The 19,776-nt window shown below is 44.2% G+C and overlaps 1 protein-coding gene across 2 annotated transcripts in view; it reads right to left on the reverse strand.

Annotated features, from left to right (window-relative positions):
* Positions 1–19,776, reverse strand: part of SLC38A1 (solute carrier family 38 member 1) — a 138,510-nt gene that overhangs the window by 52,962 nt on the left and 65,772 nt on the right. For both annotated transcript variants that reach the window (XM_077473017.1, XM_077473018.1), the window contains one exon: positions 2,798–2,871. In XM_077473017.1, coding sequence (XP_077329143.1) covers positions 2,798–2,871 — 74 coding nt within the window. The remainder of the gene's footprint in view (positions 1–2,797; positions 2,872–19,776) is intronic.

Genomic DNA, 19,776 nt, shown 5'->3' on the forward strand with positions numbered 1-19,776 from the left:
CACCTTCTCTTCTTCTTGTTCTTCTTCTTGTTCCTTGAGATGTTGACTCGATGCTCTCTCTGGCCGCAATGACAGGGCGCGGTGACTTATATAGGGACAATGGGCGGGGTCACCGGGTGATGTCCCCACCCATTATGATGTCACCGTCCCAGCATCCTAGGCTCCTCCTAGACTTTTCTCCGTGTGTGGGAAAGTCCGTTCATTTCAAAAGTCCGACGGACTAGCGCACAGACGGCCGCATAGAAAGTAGTTTTGACTCAAAAATTGTTGACAATTTTTGAGTCAAAACTACTTTCTAAGTCCGCCGGACTTTTGGGGGAAAAAAGTCAACCGGAGCCCACACACAGGCAGATTGTCCAGCGGACTCTGGTCCGCCGGACCAAGTCCGCCGGACAGTCTGATCGTGTGTACGCGGCACAAGACCTCCTGCTCTCTAGCTCCCTTGTCACCTCCTCCCATGCTCGCCTCCAGGATTTCTTTAGAGCTTCTCCCATCCTTTGGAACTCCCTACCCCAATCTGTCCGACTGTCCCCTAATCTATCCATCTTTAGACGATCCCCGAAAACCCTTCTCTTCAAAGAAACCTACCCTGCTTCTAACTAACACTGTTTTACTTCCTCCATCAGCTCATCCCCCCACAGCTATTACCTTTTGTATCAATTGACCCTTCCTTTTTAGATTTTAAGCTCTAACGAGCAGGGCCCTCTGATTGCTCTTGTACCAAATTGTAATGTAACTGTAATGTCTGCCCTCCTGTTGTAAAGCACTGAGCAAACTGTTGGCGCTATATAAAACCTGTATAATAATAATAATTATATATATATATATATATATATATATATATATATATTTTTATATTTATATATAAATAGGAAAGTATATAATATTTCTGATATATTTCTTATTTATTGATGTCATACATTCCAGAAGTTTTCAGGAAGGGGTGAGGGGTTTCTCAGCTATACACAGCCTTATGCCTGCATGCCTGAGTTAAGGGCTGATAGATTCCAGGAAGTAACTGCTACATGAATCATCTGCCCTTACTCACGATGGCCACAGCTAGAAATGCTAGGGTAGCGGCTATAGTCACTGGCAGGAATCGCATGAAGAAATATTTGGCAGGCTGGTTGTATTCAAGTCTATCTAAGGATCGACTTAGCCTGCTCACACATTGATCAAAATTTGTCCCGTCCGTGCTGAACCCGGCTGGATTTTGATCCAAGTATGACTGACTTAAGTCTCAGAGGGCTCATCAAACCTGCGGTTCCTTATGGGGTGTGCTACATAAAGTATATCATGAAATGGAAAAGCTTTATTTAAAAATTTCAAGGCAAGTTATAATTAGATTATACTTTAGCTTTAACCACTTCCAGACCACCCACCGTCGTTATACGTCGGTACTTTGAAGAGGAATATCATTGTTATGGCAGCAGCTAGCTACCATAACCCCGGTATCCTCTTCTCAGCGGTTGGTCTGCTTCAAGTTAAAAGGGGTCTCTGTCATGGATTTGCCTCAAGATCACTTTTATCGGTGGCAGGAGAGGGCCCCCCCCCGTTGCACTCCGATGCCCTCCTCCACTTACTGGAGCCATTGGCAGCGGCGGAGGTGATCGGATGTTGCTCCTTGTGTGACATGGAGACGAGTGAGGAAAAGATGGCCCCCACCCATCTCAGTATCATTGCAGGGTCGGAAGCAATGTCAAAATGTCACTTCTGCCCATAGCTCTTAAAGGGCCATTATTTATTTTTATTGCATTTTAGTGTAAATATGAGGTCTGAGGTCTTTTTGACCCCAGATCTCATATTTCAGAGATCCCGTCATGCTTTTTTTCTATTACAAGAGATGTTTATATAGAAATAAATGTGACACTTTTTTTTTTAAAGAACAGTGTAAAAATAAAAAAATAAAAGGTAAAATAAATAAGAAAAAAAATGGAAACACTCCCCGTCCCAACGAGCTCACGTGCAGAAGCGAACGCATACCTGAGTAGCACCCACATATGAAAACTATGTTCAAACCACACATGTGAGGTATCGATGCGATCGATAGAGCAAGAGCAATAATTCTAGAACTCCTCTGTAACTCAAAACATGCAAAGAATGTAGAATTTTTTAAACGTCGCCTATGGAGATTTTTAAGGGTAACAGTTTGTCGCCATTACACGAGCGGGCGCAATTTTGAAGCGTGACATGTTGGGTGTCAATTTACTCGGCGTAACATTATCTTTCGCAATATAAAAAGAAAAAAATTGGGCTAACTTTACTGTTGTCTTATTTTTTAATTCAAAAATGTGTATTTTTTGCAAAAAAAGTGGGCTTGTAAGACCGCTGCACAAATACGGTGTGTCAGAAAGTATTGCAATGGCCATCATTTTATTCTCTAGTTCGCTAGCAAACAAAAAACAGTTTTTAACTTGTAAACAACAAATCTCAGAAAGAGACTCGGTCCTTAAGTGGTAAAACACTGAACTGCTTTTTCACGTTTTGAACAGCTAATCAACCCCATGAGAACTGTCTATTTTTTGAAGTGAGCTCAGAATTACCGATGTTCAGAATATCACAACAAACATCCACAAAATGGGGGATCATGGAATTCTACTGATGAAAATGCTGAAAGAACTCTTGTGCTGCTGTGTAAATAGTGTGCTTATGTAAAACTGTATGGCTGTATTATTTATACCTCAACATATAATTATACTAGTAAATATAAAGTTTAAGGTTTACTCAGTAACAACTGAGTAATTCAAACTTTATAAACATGGCATACGTATGGTAGAGCTGAAGAACTAAAAATTACCTGTTTCCTGGGAACATTTCAGTAAAAGGTTTAAAGAATAGATAGACAGTAGAGTGACTGATATCAGAAGAAGCCTACAATGAAAACAAAAAAGATTCCATTACATCATGTAAAACGCAAAAAATCAAGACTAAGTATAGGCAAATGGTATTCAAAAAAGAATAAAGTCAATGATTATGTAATTGGGGGGTTGAAATTACTCAATTTTTAATTAGTAACACATATGACTGATTGGTTCAGAGATGTCAATAATTTGATTGATTCTTTGCATATTGGATGAAATGCAAAAATCTACATCTCTAGGATTACTATCTACACTGGTTGGGCCTTTCCACATTTGATGAGACTTCTTTTCCTGACATTTATGTATATGTTATTCATTTGGCAGTTTTGCACTCTGATTTTCTCTGCATATGCCCTGACATCTTATTCTTTTACAATTTTTACTTTTTTGTGAGACGTTATTATTGTTTTGTCTTGTATTGCTTTGTTGGGTACTTCATTGATATAAATAAAGAATTTGCAAAGAAATGCACAATCTACAAGGGAAAAATCTGCACAATTGAGTTACAATATAGGAAGAGCCACAGTATGTTAAAGTATTTACAATTACAAATTTTCCATAACCACTTGACACTTGTAGAACCAGAATAAATAATTGTGCCATAAAGTGAAAACCTATCATTTTAAGATATGCACTGACAAAAGCAGCATAATAGTAAATATTATTGAGGAGACACTGCTACGGTGGGTTATTTATTAAAGTGAATTAAAATCATGTGCTGTGTGCTTCAACTTCCAGCCATGTGCAGGAGAATTAAACAAACAGGGAATGTATGTGACTTAAAGTTGAACTCCGGGATAAGCTAATATTGTCTAAATCAGGGGTTCCCAACCACTGAATCGCAGCCCACTACTGGGCCGTGGCCTCTCTGCAACCAGTGCAGTAGTGGGCTGCAGCATGAAAGAGCCGGGCGGGAAACATGAGAGAGCCGGGTAGCCGGCATGAGAGCCGGGTGGATGAGCGAAGCAAGCGGGCGGGAAGCAGAGGTGACCCCAACCATGCATCACCACTCTTCCGCCCTCACAGCCGGTGTTCTGTCAGCCTCAATGTCGGAGGTGCGGCAGGGAGCAGGGAGATGATATCGTCTCTCACCGCCTTCCCCACATCACTGCTCTCCTGCCTTCGCTCAGACCCCACCACAGGCCTCTGTGCTAAATCGACCATTGCTGTCACCAATGCAGTGACAATTCACATCTGGTGGCAGGCAGCTTGGCAAGTGGCAATCCACATCTGGTAGCAGGCAGTGTGCAAAGTGACAATCCACATCTGGTGGCAGGCAGTGTGGCAAGTGAAAATCCACATCTGGTAGCAGGCAGCGTGGCAAGTGACAATCCACATCTGGTGGCAATCAGTGTGGCAAGTGAAAATCCACATCTGGTAGCAGGCAGTGTGGCAAGTATCAATCCATATCTGGTGGCAGGCAGTGTGGCAAGTGAAAATCCACATCTGGTAGCAGGCAGCGTGGCAAGTATCAATCCCTATCTGGTGGCAAGTGACAATCCACATCTAGTGGCAGGCAGCATGGCAAGTGACATTCCACATCTGGTGGCAGGCAGCGTTTCAAGTGACATTTCACATCTGGTGGCAGGCAGCATGGCATGTTACATTCTGCATCTGGTGGCAGGCAGCGTGGCAAGTGACATTTCACATCTGGTGGCAGGCAGCATGGCATGTGACATTCCACATCTGGTGGTAGGCAGCATGGCAAGTGACATTCCGCATCTTGTGGCAGGTAAAGTACCAAGTGACATTCCGCATCTGATGACAGGTGACATGGCAAGTCACAAGCCGCATCTGGTGGCAGGCGACAAGGTAAGGCACAAGCTGCATCTGGTGGCAGATGACAATGGCAAGTGACACGCTCAGGGCTCCCACTGATTCTGCATTATAGTGAGTTAAGCTATTTATTACTCCAATGTAATAATACAAAATAATGCGCTTCAATCACCCTGACATCATATCAAGCACGGTGCTGTGATGATTGAAGCGCTATCACCAGCCATTGCTCTGACAAATTGCCCACTAAAAATCGCTTACCCCCTGTGTGTTTTTCTTCCACTCAGCAGGTCCCCGGTGCCAAAAAGGTTGGGGACCGCTGGTCTAAATACAAGAGTCATGTGTATTCTTCCTTGAATGCTTTGTGTATTTATTCCAGATTTGCAATAATCTAGTGTGAAACCTTGCCTTTTATTCCATAGACCAGTCACTGCTGCTCTCTCTCTTTGTGTAGGATGACTGGTCTTGTATCTGCCCCTTCCTGTAGTTCTCTGCAGGCAGCCTGTAGTGGGTAGACCTGCCAGGTCCTTCCCACAGCTCTGCACTCTGCATATGCTATGAGGAGCACAGTGATGAGGAGGAATATATTTCATAAATGTTTTGGGGTGAAAGAGACAAAGTATCTTTTATCCTAAATAATTAAGGGCACACATTAGATTACAGAAATACTTTAATAACTGGGATTGCGAATCCAAAACCTGCATCATAACAGCTATTAAGTGTTATCAAAGGATTATTATTAACAACAGCTTTCTACACAGCGCTATAGTATTAGCTTGGTATACTTAAAGTCTATCTCTAGGGAAAAACATTTTAGTTTTGGATAGAGTGGGGACCACTGTTAAAACCTATGGCAAGTTTATATTACTGTGTCCCCATTGGGAATATTCACCTTTCTGTTTCTGTTTTGGTGACATAGAAAAAGAAAGTGAGAGGAAATGCTAAATATTGAGCTGTCCCCAGAACAAAACAGAAGAGGAAATCTTCCAATGGGAACACTTTTTTGGGCAAGACCTGCAAAAGAGTGGAATTAAATCATTTCCAAAGGTAAAAGAAAAAAAGAAAAGCCATACTTACCTGCTCTGTTAATGGTTTGCACCCAGCAGCTCAGTCCTCCTCTTCTTGGGTCCTCTGCCAGTGCTCCTGACTCCTCACCTCTGCTGAGTGCATCCATACCAAGCTGCTATGGATGCTTGGTATTGAAGCACTCATGTATGATTGCTCCAGAGCTGACTCTGTGCTCAGCTCGTCCCCCCTCAATTGCTGTGCTTGACAATGGCTCTGGCTGCTGCCTCTCTGTCCAATAAGAAGAAAGAGAGCCAGGAGAGTTGCTGCTTTCCTGCTCATCACTCGATCAAAGTTGGGCTCAGGTATGGGAGGGTTTACCTTGTACCTTTAGCACCACTTTAGCATAAGTTCCACTTGTGGGACAGAAAGTAGTAATCCTGCAAATAACACACTTCCTGCCCCTAGGTGGCTACATCATTCCGCCACTGAATCTATGGAAGAAGCCATAGTTAGCACCTAAGGGCTCTTTCATACAAGGCGGATCAATGATGACCCGCCCCGTGGATATCCGCTTGCTCAGCGGGGATCGCCGGAAGCGATCTCCGCTGAGCAGAAAGATGACAGGTCTGTCTCTGCACACTGCGCAGGGACGGACCTGTCACAGCGCCGCTCTCCCCTATGGGAGATCGGATGACGACGAACCACAGAGTCCGTCGTCACCTGATCCGATCCGCAGACGAGTGGAAAAATAGGTTTTCCTCCATCACACTTTTTCGGATCAGAGTGGGTCGCTGACATCCGATGCTCCATAGAGGTCTATGGAGCATCCGTTCAGGTCCGCCTGAAAAACTGAGTGGTGGACCTGAACGGATTAGCCGTGTGAAAGAGGCCTTAGGCTGTTTTTCCAATATGAACTACAAAAATGTACATGGGTTACAGTGCAATTGGTAGTTTACAGAAGCTAACTAGGAGGGAAGCAGTGGCGGCCCGTCCATAGGGGGCGCCTGGGCGCCGCCCCCCCCCCCACCCCCCCCCCCCCGCTGTAGTCAGAAAAAAAATTATCTATCCCTCTGTCTGTCTGTCTATCCCACTGTCTGTCTGTCTATCCCACCATCCATCTATCTATCCCTCTGTCTGTCTATCCCACCATCCATCCATCCATCCATCTATCTATCCCTCTGTCTGTCTATCCCACCATCCATCTATCTATCCCACTGTCTGTCTGTCCCACCATCCATCCATCTTTCTATCCCACCATCCATCTATTCCACCATCCATCCATCTATATCTCCCACCCAATATCTATCTATCTATCTATCTATCTATCTATCTATCTATCTATCTATCTATCTATCTATCTATCTATCTATCTATCTATCTAATCTATCTATCCCTCTGTCTGTCTGTCCCACCATCCATCTGCTTTAGGCTCCAATATCATGTACTTCCAAAATAAAAATAAAAACCCCATAGAAATCCATGCGTCTGGCACCCTGCATGTACATTAGGGGCTGAGCGGCCACCAGTGGTGGGAACTATGCAGACTACAGTACCCAAATTTGTTTGGGCCACTTGTACAGATCACAGTTATTTATGCATTAACTTTAGAACATTTTAGGAACTAGTGGGTTTACAGTCAGAGCCAACAAGACAGAACTTAATAGGTCCCTATGTACTTGTGAATATTTTTTCTTCTTGCCGCCAGCCATACATGTTATAAAAGGAAGTGAGATGTCATTATGAACCTGTCACTTTTTTTTTTTTTTACAAGGCTTCTGGGAAGTCGTGTGGTTTTTAATCTAGTTTCACAGAACTCTATATACAGTATTTTTTTTTAGCTTCAGCTAAACACCAGCAAAAATCCATCACTGTCAGTATGTGTTTTTCATCTCTTAGTCGTCAGTTGCTGTTTTTTAATGGAAGCTTTAAGTTGTCAGTTGTCATTCAACTTAGGCTTCATTCAGATGGGCGTTGACAGCAGTCCTACATGCAGGCTCTCTTTGTTATTGTGCCTGCATCCACCCCCGGCTGCGTGCAGGCAGCATATAGAGGTGAATGCAGATGCAGGCAAGAGCAGGTGCAAGGATTCGAACACAGAAAGTGCACGTTCGGTTCCACGCACCCACTCCTGCCCACATTTCAAATTTTGACATGCAGCTACATGCATCAATGTAGCTTCTGCATCAACTTCTATAGGCTGCCTGCATGCAACCTGATGCAGATACAGGCACAATAACAACATGATCTTGCACACAGGACAGACCTTAATTTGCACAAATACCATAAGGGTTTCACTTCAAAATGCTGAAAAAGGGACTAAAGGAAAGTAATATTTCTGTGAGAATTCTGCACGCATTATGACATCGAGCAACATAGTTTAATTATGTACTTGTTTTCACACTTTATTTTGCATTTATGTTGTATTTAAATGTTGTTGCATATGTATTAATACCCTGAATTTTAAACTGGATATCAGGCTATTATGTTTAATTTTGTTAAAATATAAAATCCATAATTTAAAACGGTCTAGTTACACTGAGAAACTACACCACAAACACATCCAATATGCCCTTGGCACTGCTCACCTGCACAGCTGTCAAATACAGCCACTGCAACCTTATAACCATTCACATGCCACTAAGGGGCCCCATCAGGGTTGCCAGCCTCAATAAAACCAGGGACAGTATGTCAAAATCTTTTAAAAATCCCAAGATTATAGCTGCCCCGCCTCTCCAGTATCTTTTCAGTGTGTGTATGTGTATTCTGTGTGTGTATATTGTGTGTCTGTGTGTGTATACTGTGCGTGTATATTGTGTGTCTGTGTGTGTATACTGTATGTGTGTGTGTATGTATACTTTGTGGCCCCATAATCTATTGCCTGGGGGCCCTATAATCTCCCATTGCCTGGGGGCCCTATAATCTCCCATTGCCTGGGGGCCCCATAATCTCCTATTGCGTTGTCAGTCTGCCCCTGGATTTACATAAACTGCCTGCTTGCAGCACTGGGCATCTTCAGCTGCAAAAACAAATGGCCGATTCATGGAATATAGGCCTCAGCTCCAATGTGAAGGAGGCTTTATGCTGTGTAAACACAGTCGGACTTTCCGGCAGAAGAATCATTTAATTGTATATTCCGATTGTGTGTGTGGGCTTCAGCTGACTTTTTTTTTTTTTGAAAATTCTGACAGACCTAGAAATAGGTTTTAAATCTTTCAGACGGAATCAATTCCTATCGGGAAAACTGTTCGTCTGTATGCTGTTCCAACGGACCAAAAACGACACAAGGGCAGCTATTGGCTACTGGCTATTGAACTTCATTTTTCTAGTCCTGTCGTACGTGTTGTACGTCACCGCGTTCTAAACAATCGGACTTTGGTGTGATCGTGTGTAGGCAAGTCCGTTTCAGCGGAATTGGTCCATGTGAACGTACCAAGGGTGTGCCAAAATAACAATTTCTCTGTTTATGCACTTAAAGTATAAAATAAGTACTAAATAAAAAACTCCCTCCGCTAATATAGATAAAGTGGAACTACACTGCATCTGAACACCACAAACCAAAAACAATATTTCATTCATTTTTAACATCATGCTTTATTTTGCTGAGAAATCACTTTGAAAAATGCCCTGCTAGCTTTTCTGTTTGGCCATCTTGAGTAAGGGCAGATTATTTATGTAGCATTTACTTCCTGGAATCCATCTGCACTTAGCTCAGGCATGCAGGCAGGAGGGTCCTCCTAAAGACTCCTGGGATGACATCATTTGCCTAGGCCTGGAAACCAGGAAGTAATTGAAGAAATGTACAAAAAAAGTTTGAAAGAAGTAAATAAGATATATTTTCCTATCTATTTACTAATACTAGCAGGGTAAAACTCGGTTCACACTGGGGCAACTTGTCAGGCGACTTAGTCGCGCTCCATTCTGTACAATGGAACCATTCTAATAGGAGCAACACAAGTCGCTCCGACTTAGAAAAAGGTTCCTGTACTACTTTTGGGGCGACTTCAGGCGACTTGCATTGACTTCTTTACAGAAGTCATTTTGCAAGCCGCCGCTGAAGTCGGATGCATGTCGCCTGAGGCAGTCAAGCTGCAAGTCGTGCTGCCTCAGTGTGAACCGAACCTAAGGATTAAAAATAGTCACTGTTTGATTGAGAGAGTGAATTTTCACTTTAGACATAATTCATTTTGTTTTTCATACATTGTCCTGTGTATTGTGACAGACCCAACTGGGACAGGGGCTTTTGGAGGGGACTGTGGGGTAGCCTGGGCCCTGGCTTTTGAGGGGGCTCTATTCTTTGGGAGGTGTGTGTCTGGGGGACCTTTGGAGTGGTTTTACTTCAGATTCGGGTCCATGTGGAGGCTGTATGCTGGTTCCTGAGAAGTCCAAGTCTCGTCAGTGTTTTTGCTTGTCTGGCTCCTTGCTGCTGGCAGAGGGCACACATTATTTGGTAAGAGTACCCGATCATCTGTTTGTGGCTGCACATTGGATGGTGAATTCTTTCCATGGTGGTTTCCCTTTCCAAGGAGCAAAGCAAATTCTTTCCATGGTGGCTCTTTTTCATAAAGGCAGAATACCTATTTTCCACTGTTCATGAACTAGTCTTCACTTGAAGTCACTTTCATATGTTGGTTCTCACCTGTGTCTTTTTTAGATTCAGTCTCATGGACATTGCGATTTATTATTGCTTTGTATAATTTTTTTATGTCACCATTATTTCACACATGTTACAGGTGCCAGTCATTGGCCATATTATAGTGTTGCACTGTCACTTTGTTTGCATATTTGCACATATATTCATTTAGCGCTGCACTTTATCCCCCGTTGTCTTGGGAATTTCCCTTAGATAAAATAGCTTTACCAAGCCACTAAATACCACATGAATACCAAGCCAATGACGTTGATTTAAAAAATCTGTGCAAGGGGAGGGAAATGCTGAAAACATGACTTGTGGGGGGTACCTGAGGGCTAACATTGGGAACCACTACTGTAAAAGAAAACTTTAATGTACACACTTCTTTCTTGATGCCCACACTGACGAATGCAGGTTAGATCATGAGAAACTCTTCTTCAAAGTCTGCAGGGAAAGCAATGATTCTGTTAGCGTCCCACACAACTCTCACTGGTTCCGTCTGCTGCCCTATATGTCACTATTGTCTGTTTTAATGACCTTGAAGTCACTAGAAGACAAAGAGAACTGCAGGAGACCGTACAGACCAACAATTCCAGAAGCGCCAGTTTCCCGGGAGACACCTCAGGGGACCATTTTTTAGATTGCACTGGTGTAGGAGTAAGTGGATTGTTCTTTTACAGGTATGGCTTCACTAACAAATTTTTTATAGCTACAGGTGCACTTTAAGAATGGAATGCGATACAAAAGGGTGTCTCTTCAAAGAGTCATAGCCTGGACTTGCCTACTATTTATTTTTTTAACGCCCTTTGAGCACCACTTGAAACTTTCCATGATTCATAGCAATGTACTGTGAGAGGAAGCAGTCGGATGCACAGTGTCAAAGACCTGTAGCTGGGAAATGCACACTAATAGTCTTGGAATGTTTACAAAGAACACACTGAAAACTGAAAAAAATATTATCTATTGCGATATACCATCTCACAATGAAAATTCCTAACCATTAAAAAAAAAAACTACCAAAGATTAGGAAATTCTTTATGGATATTACACATTCCACATATAAATAAATAGTACATGTAACCCCGTTCCGTGGGCAATATTTTTTAATATTTACCAGATTTATACTCCCTGCCCCCTAGCCAGCTGCCTTGTGTCACCACCCCCCTCACATGTACTACAGTCGAGTGGCTACCCCTAGCATCAGTTCACAAGATCTGAAATCTAAACCACACAAGGCACACAGTGGATGGAGGCACAGAAGCAAAGAGGACAGTTTGCCCACTCTGTCAGTACAGGATCAGATCATGTTCAAAACCCTCTGCCTCACCCACAAATGCACACAAGGGAACGCCCCTCAATACCTATGCGACAAAATAAAACATTACACATCTAATTGCAACCTCCGATCAACTAACCAAAACTTCCTCCTCATCCCGAAATCCCGCTACAAAGCAAAGATAGAATGAAGATTCGCAGTCTAAGGACCACGGCTATGGACCACGGCTATGGAACACTAACAACCGCACGGAAGAAAACCATCAGGCCTTAAGAAAAAAACTCAAGACCCATCTCTTCTAAAGAACATGAAGCACAGGACAGACCAAGAGCCTTGAGGCAGTTCAGTTTGCATTGTAGCGCTATACAAATCATTCATTCATTAATTTAGAAGTATAGAGCAATCTGCTGCCCTGTACTGTTAGCAGTTTAGTTCTGGGTTTACATAATTAGAGAGTACAAAGTGAAACCCCAAAGTTCACTATTAAAAAAAAGTGTACAAACAATGTAGGGACAGCCACAATGAGGTCATAGGTGGAGTGTGTAGGCAGGTGCAGTTAGCCTTCCCACTGTGGGTGGCCTAGTCTTATTATTGCATGGTGAAGGAGCCTTGTATTGGAATGGGTCCCTCATGCTTGGTTCACACCAATGCGGGCTGTGCTGCCCATGTTTGCGAGGGCATTGCAGCCAATTTTTTTTGCAAAAAAATTAGTGCGTGCACCTTTTCAAAAACTCAGCTTCAGGGAATTTGCATGGTCTTTTTGACTATGCAATTTCCCTGTGGTTTCCACACATAAACACGTTGTGGGCTGTGATGCCTGGGGGTACCATTCAGAATGAATGGAAGCCCTGCGTGTCTCCTAAGAGCAGCATGATTTGACTGTGGGTGGTTTCCACAGTGTGGACTGAACCTCCAAATCTCTGTTTAGTGCTTTGAAAAAGGAAAATGGTGTGATTGGACACAGAACTCTTGAGAGACTTTAGTGGCCATCTTGAGTGAGGGAAGCTTTTAAATAAGGGACCCTATGTAATTTTTGGCATGCTTCTGGTGGATGGACAGGGACAGGAACCTGCTTGTGAGGGAAAGTGTGTAGTTTAGGGAGAGGTTCCAGTAGATTATTATTATTATTATTATTATTCAGGATTTATATAGCGCCAACAGTTTGCGCAGCGCTTTACAATATGAGGGCAGACAGTACACTTACAATACGAATCGATACAGGAGGGATCAGAGGGCCCTGCTCGTTAGAGCTTACAATCTAGAAGGGAGGGTCAAGTTGAAACAAAAGGTTTTAACTGTGGGGGGATGAGCTGATGGAGAAAATGAAGATACAGTTAGGTGGGGGTAGGGTAGGCTTCTCTGAAGAGAAGTGTTTTCAGGGATCGTCTAAAAGCTAATAAAGTAGGAGATAAGCGGACAGATTGGGGTAGGGCATTCCATAGGATTGGGGAGGCTTTGGAAAAGTCCTGGAGGCGAGTATGGGAGGAGGTGATGAGGGAGCTAGAGAGCAGGAGGTCTTGAGAGGAACGAAGAGGACGAGTAGGTTGGTATTTAGAGACTAAGCCAGTGATGTAGCTGGGGGCAGAGTTGTGGATGGCTTTGTATGTAATTGTTAGTATTTTGAATTTAATTCTTTGGCTGAGCGGGAGCCAGTGGAGGGATTGACAGAGAGGGGTAGCAGACACCGAGCGATTGGTAAGGTGGATGAGTCTGGCAGCGGCATTCATAATGGATTGAAGAGGTGCTAGACTATGTAGAGGTAAGCCAGTGAGGAGGGAGTTGCAGTAGTCAAGGCGAGAGATGACCAGCGAGTGAATTAAGAGCTTTGTTGTCTCATTGGTTAGAAAGGGGCGTATTTTGGAGATGTTGCGGAGGTTGAGGCGGCAAGATTTGGACAGTGATTGGATGTGTTGCTTGAAGGAGAGTTCAGAGTCCAAGACTACACCTAGAATCTTGGCATGAGGGGATGGGCTTATGGTTGTGCCATCAATTTTGACAGTGAGATCAGGGGAAGGGGCATATGGGGGAGGAAAAATTATAAGTTCGGTTTTGGATAGATTGATTTTGAGGAAGTGGTGTGACATCCAGACTGATATTTCTGATAGTAAATTAGTGATACGTGAGGAGACAGAGGGAGTGAGCTGAGGGGTAGAGAGATAGATTTGGGTGTCGTCAGCATAGAGGTGGTATTGGAAGCCATGGGAGGCTATCAGTTGACCCAGAGAGGAGGTATAGATTGAAAATAGGAGTGGTCCAAGGACAGAACCTTGGGGGACCCCAACAGAGAAAGGAAGAGGAGAGGAGGAAGTAGAGTTGTAAGAAACGCTAAAGGTGCGGTTGGATAAGTAGGAAGAGAACCATTGTAGAGTACGGTCACAGAGACCAAAGGTGTGGAGTTTTTTGAGAAGGAGGGGGTGGTCAACTGTATCAAAGGCAGCAGAGAGGTCCAGGAGGAGGAGTACAGAATAATGTCGATTGGTTTTGGCCGTTAGTAGATCGTTTGTTAGTTTTAGGAGAGCAGTTTCTGTGGAGTGTTGGGGACGAAATCCAGACTGAAGGGGATCAAGAAGGCCATTATCAGCGAGGTGGTCACTCAGTCGGTTGTAGACCAGACGTTCGAGTAGTTTGGATAAAAAGGGGAGCAAGGAGATGGGGCGTAGGTTGTTAAGATTGATTAGATGAGGGATAGTTTAGGTCAGGCTCCTTCACAACATACGCTCTAGTAATTGATACAAATGTGTGCAGCCGGTGAAGGCTGCTGAATTATCCTGTGTATTCCACGAAAGGACATTACCCCCACTAACTGAAGCCTTCCCCCAGTACCACACCTGACATATATATTTAGTTATGTATAGCTCTGTATCACTATACCTTTGCCAACAACAGTTTTTTTGTCACTTCAACACAGCTTGCTCAAAACCTATATAAAGAATATGTGTGCACAGTCTACTGTGAATCACTCTACATAGGCTGCACCTACAAGTGCATCAGCATGCAGGGCAGCAATCTGGACCTTTATTAGGCCATTTGCACACTGAGCACCTATCCCCTGGGCATCCAATCCTGGTGTTTTAGTGGCCCAGGAGGCACAGATGCAGTATCCTGCCCTGTCAAAGTCTATGGCAGGCAGAAATATGCTGGGCTGTATGGGGCTGATGGTTGTACCAAGTGGTACTCACATATAGAGCACTATGCATTCAGGGACAAATGCCTGGAGCACAGGTATTCTTCCATAAACGTTACAAGACTGCAGGCAGCAGGGCTGGATGCAGTACATGTGCTTCCTGGATGCACTAAATGGCAACATTGGATACAAAGGGGCTAGACATCCAGTGTGCAAAGGGCCTCACCAATAGCCAACCACATCTGCAGATGGCTGTGTTGTGTGCCACTGAATGCAGTCCTGTTGTCCAAGACTGTGACCTAAGCTGGCAGAAATCTGGTCCTGAACATGCATTGAAGACAGTACATGAGGGTATTATATTTAATATTTATGTATTTACATTGTGACAAAATCTACAGAGCCTGTAATATGACTTTAATTTTTTATCTAAATGATCTGACCAATGTTACAACTATTTGCCATTTAATATTGATACACACTAGGGTAACAGGAAATGCTTCCATTAAATTTACTCAGGCAACATTATATACCTGCCCTGCCTTCACCCTGCCCTTCCTCTTGTGCAGGGTGCTGACTTTATGTTTTTTAAAATACCTGCCAGTAGTTCATGGTTTGCGTACCACAGGCCACAAAAAAAAATAAAATAAATATGAGTTGCAGTAATATGCAGTATAATGCATGATACCACAACACATGTTAATGCATGGGTACATTGTGTGTGCCTTGCTGTGCTCTGCAATTCATTGTGATTGGCATCCTAATGACATTTACATACAGTGCACAACATTATTATGCACTGTGGTATGCTATATTGTAGACTTGTTTTCTCATTTATTGCAAAATGAATGGTGTGTCTTAATGCAAAAAATAAAATAAAATACACATTAACACAAAACAACAATGGAAGTGGGGCCTTTTCTGAGACCACTGATGACTCAAAAAAAGTGCATGAGATGAAGGCGGGACAGGAAAGGAAAATGTGACAATACATTTCACTCTATGTCAGAAGAATGTGAAAAGTGTGGTCAGCCTAGTTGCAAGTAATTGTAAAAACAACAGACTATAGGCAGAGTAGACTTTCTGATGCTTCTTGGATCAGTTCATTGGTTTACCTAGTTGGGATTCTGGCTGCAGTATTTTGAATATATTGAAGACAATTAATAGTCGATTTATAATAGATTTAGGTAACTTTCGATTAATAGTGGATTTAGGAAATTTCAAAATTATATGGTGCTTTCTCTGACATCATCATCATTTAAGCCTGATCAGTCTAGACCACTAAGCTCTGTTTAGCTGGTGTGTATAATGAAATAGCCAGTCCATTCGAAAATGTAAGTTTCGGATCTAGCACCCTCCAAAATAGGTTGCTAGAATGTTTAGGTAAATTCATTTTTGGTGGCTCCTCTGTAATCAGCGGAGCACTGTGTGATTGCTTTAGACTGTTCTGAGTTTCACTGGCTGCAGGTTTGATTGCTTCTCCCTGCCTTCTGAAGGATTCTAGAATATAGTAGGCTGGATGAAACAAATCAGTAGCTGAATATTTATGATATCTTGGCCAATCTCTGGAGGAGGGTGCCCAGATGATGGCTGGAAGTGAGCATAAATAGTCTGAAGCCTGGAGCTGCCCTGTTCTTGTCCAGGAGGATATGTCACCAGTCTGTAGGGCTGATACCCTTCCAGGTAGCCCAGCTGGAGTTCTGCATGTGTTCATCAAGGTCCTGACTGTGGCAGAACCAGATGGCATATTTCTTGAGAATCTTTGAGCTTGCTCCAAGGACATTTTGAGTACAGACCTGTAGAGGCTGGGTGGCAGACAGCTGCAAGGGCATTGCCATTATAGACCTGTGGATGCTGGGTGGCAGACAACTCCAAGGACATTGAGATTACAGATCTGTGGACAATGGGTGGCAGACAGCTCCAAGGACATTGAGAGTACAGTCCTGTGGATGGTGGCTGGCACACAGCTCCAAGGACATTGAGAGTGCAGTCCTGTGGATGATGGATGTCAGACAGCTCTAAAGACATTGAGAGTAGGGATGGCCTTGTGGTTCACCCGGCAGTCGGTTCGCAGGAAATTTTGCGTGTTCGCGATTCGCCAAACCGGCGGACTTCTGGCACTGTTCGTGCGGCGGACATATGCGTTTACATTGTGAAAGAACTTTGACCCATGATGACACATCCATCATGGGGTACAGGACAGCCAATTGAGACATTTCAACACATGGACAATTGGACATTCCCCCTATCTTATAAATAGACCTGATCTGGCGGCATTTTACATTCTGTCTTTTGTCAGTGTAGGGAGAGGTTGCTGTGTGGAGCAGGGACAGACTGTAGTGACACAAATCACTAGCTATTATCTCCACAAAAGTCCTTTTAAGGACTGGTATAGGTGGACAGTATATAGGGTTCTGGTGCACTGCTGCTGACTGCTGTGCTGGTGATTGCTGAGTGCACTGCTGACCAATTCTGCAGCTGTCTTTTGTCAGTGTAGGGACAGGACGCTGTGTGGAGCAGGGGCAGTCAGTTTAATCGCTAGCTATTACTATTAGTTCCACAAAGGTCCTTTTAAGGACTGGTATAGATGTACAGTATATAGGGTTGTACACGTATAATATACTTTCTTTCAAATATAGAAAGCCTATTATACTTGACCGCTGACCGATTCTGCAGCTGTCTTTTATCAGTGTAAGGACTGAGGGACAGTCTGCAAATCACTAGCTACTAGGTCCACAAAGGTCCTTTTAAGGACTGGTATAGGTGTACAGTATATAGGGTTGTACACGTATAATATACTTTCTTTCAAATATAGAAAGCCTATTATACTTGACCGCTGACCGATTCTGCAGCTGTCTTTTATCAGTGTAAGGACTGAGGGACATTCTGCAAATCACTAGCTACTAGGTCCACAAAGGTCCTTTTAAGGACTGGTATAGGTGTACTTTTTTGTGTGCCGTATATAGGGGTGTAATACACATATAAAATACTTGCACATATAGAAAGCATAGTATAGTGCATTTCCACTGGCAGCATTGTGAATGCTGAGCGGTTTTGCAGCGATACTACAAAGAGTGAGAAACGCAATTTAAAAAAAAGTATTATAACTGGTGTGATAGACCAGTGGCCCCCAAAAACGACAGATTGAAGCAGGGTGTTATATACCTTCTTCCACATATACTGCACTTCTCTAGAGACTTTTGTCACAGGGTCATTTAAAAAATGACAGGCAGAGGAAGAGGCAGGCCCTTCCGCAGGGGTGGTAGGGGTAGGGCAGGAGCAACAGACTTTAGCCAAAGTGGCAAATTGCAGAAGGTGCGTGCGATTACGTCAAAGGATGCACCAGACTTGGTTGAGTGGCTCACTCAGCCTTACTCTTCTGCACCCTCCTCATTCACTTGATCTGCACCATCTTCACTCTCTGCTGTGTGCACCCCCAAAGACCCTACCACCAACACCACCACCACCATATAGTGTACCTTCCGCTTCAGTCACAGGAATTATTTTCCGATCCATCACAAGACATTTCCGATGCGCAGCCATTCTTGGCATTGGATCAGGAAGAGGAGGTAGCAATAACCGCTACTCAGCAGTCTGACGACAGTACCCAGATCAGCCCAAGGAGGAGGTTGGTCCCCGCTGTTGCTGCCTACTCCGAGATCTCTAATTATAGTGGTGGGGAAGGTGACGTTGATGATGACGTGTCTAGTGATGTCACATGGGTGCCCACAAGAGAGGAAGAGGAGGGGTGTTCAGAGGGAGATATGGACCAGCATATAGGCAGGAGAAGCAGGCGGAACTTAGATTGCACAGGAGGGACGAAGCAGACTGCTAATGTATCAGGAGCGAGGCATCAACCATGTACGGTCACACCTGGCGCTCCCAGGACGCCGGCACATGGCTCCGCAGTGTGGGCTTTTTTTAACGTGTCCGCTGCTGACAATAGTGTTGCCATCTGCAATCTTTGCAGTCAACGCATAAGTCGCGGTAAGCCCAACACTCACCTAGGGACGACCGCCTTAAGAAGGCACATGAGCTGCCATCACCGAGCCCAGTGGGAGCAACGGAACCCACAAAGCCACACTCCAGGCTCTCACCATCCAGCCTCATCTTCTACTTCTCCTTCTCCTCTTTCCTCACAATTGTCCTCCACTCCACTTTCCATCATGCCGTCCTCACGTTTTTCTGAAAAAAGGCAGGCTTCTGTGGGCCAAATGTTCGAGCGTAAAAAAATGATGACGCCGCATAACCCTCTTGCCCAACGGTTGACCGCTGGCTTGTCAGAACTGATAGCCCGCCAACTACTGCCATATAAACTGGTGGGCTCGGAGGCCTTTCAAAAATTTGTGGCCATTGGAACACCACAATGAAAGGTCCCAGGAAGGAAGTATTTCTCACAGAAGGGCATCCCAGAGCTATATGGCCATGTTCAGCGGAAAGTGAATGTATCTCTGGCACAGTGTCGGTGCCAAGATACATCTGACCACAGACACGGGGTCTAGCAAACACGGGCAGGGAAGGTATATAACTTTTACTGCCCACTGGGTGAACCTTCTGATGGCCGTCAAGCATGTAACCCGTGGCACCCATGTAGATTTGGTTTTACCGCCACGGATTGCATGCAGGCCTGCCTCTTCTTCTCCTACTCCTACTCCATCCTCCTCCCTCTCCTCCTTGGCTGACTCCTTCTTTTCCGCTACTAGCGTCTCTTCCGCTGCGCCGCCCAAGCTCCCCAGAACCTATTCGACATGCCAGGTGAGACGTTGCCATGCTGTGCTGCATCTGTTGTGCCTGGAAGCCAAGAGCCATACTGGCCCTGCACTCCTTTCAGCTTTGCGTTCACAGGCAGATCAGTGGCTGACACCGCTCAATTTGACAGTTGGTAAAGTGGTGTGTGACAATGGTGCCAATCTGCTTAGCGCATTGAAACAGGGCAAAATTACACACGTGCCATGTATGGCACAAGTCTTAAACTTGGTCGTGCAGCAATTCGTTGTCCAGGACATCTTGCGGCAGGCAAGGAAAATCTCGGCCCATTTCAGAAGATCTTACACGGCCGTGGCTCGCCTTGCTGACATTCAGCGGCGACACAATCTGCAGGTCA

This window comes from Lithobates pipiens, unplaced genomic scaffold (assembly GCF_037356315.1).
Source record: "Lithobates pipiens isolate NorthernLeopardFrog02 unplaced genomic scaffold, aLitPip1_a1.2 Scaffold_8, whole genome shotgun sequence".
Lineage (NCBI taxonomy): Eukaryota > Metazoa > Chordata > Amphibia > Anura > Ranidae > Lithobates > Lithobates pipiens.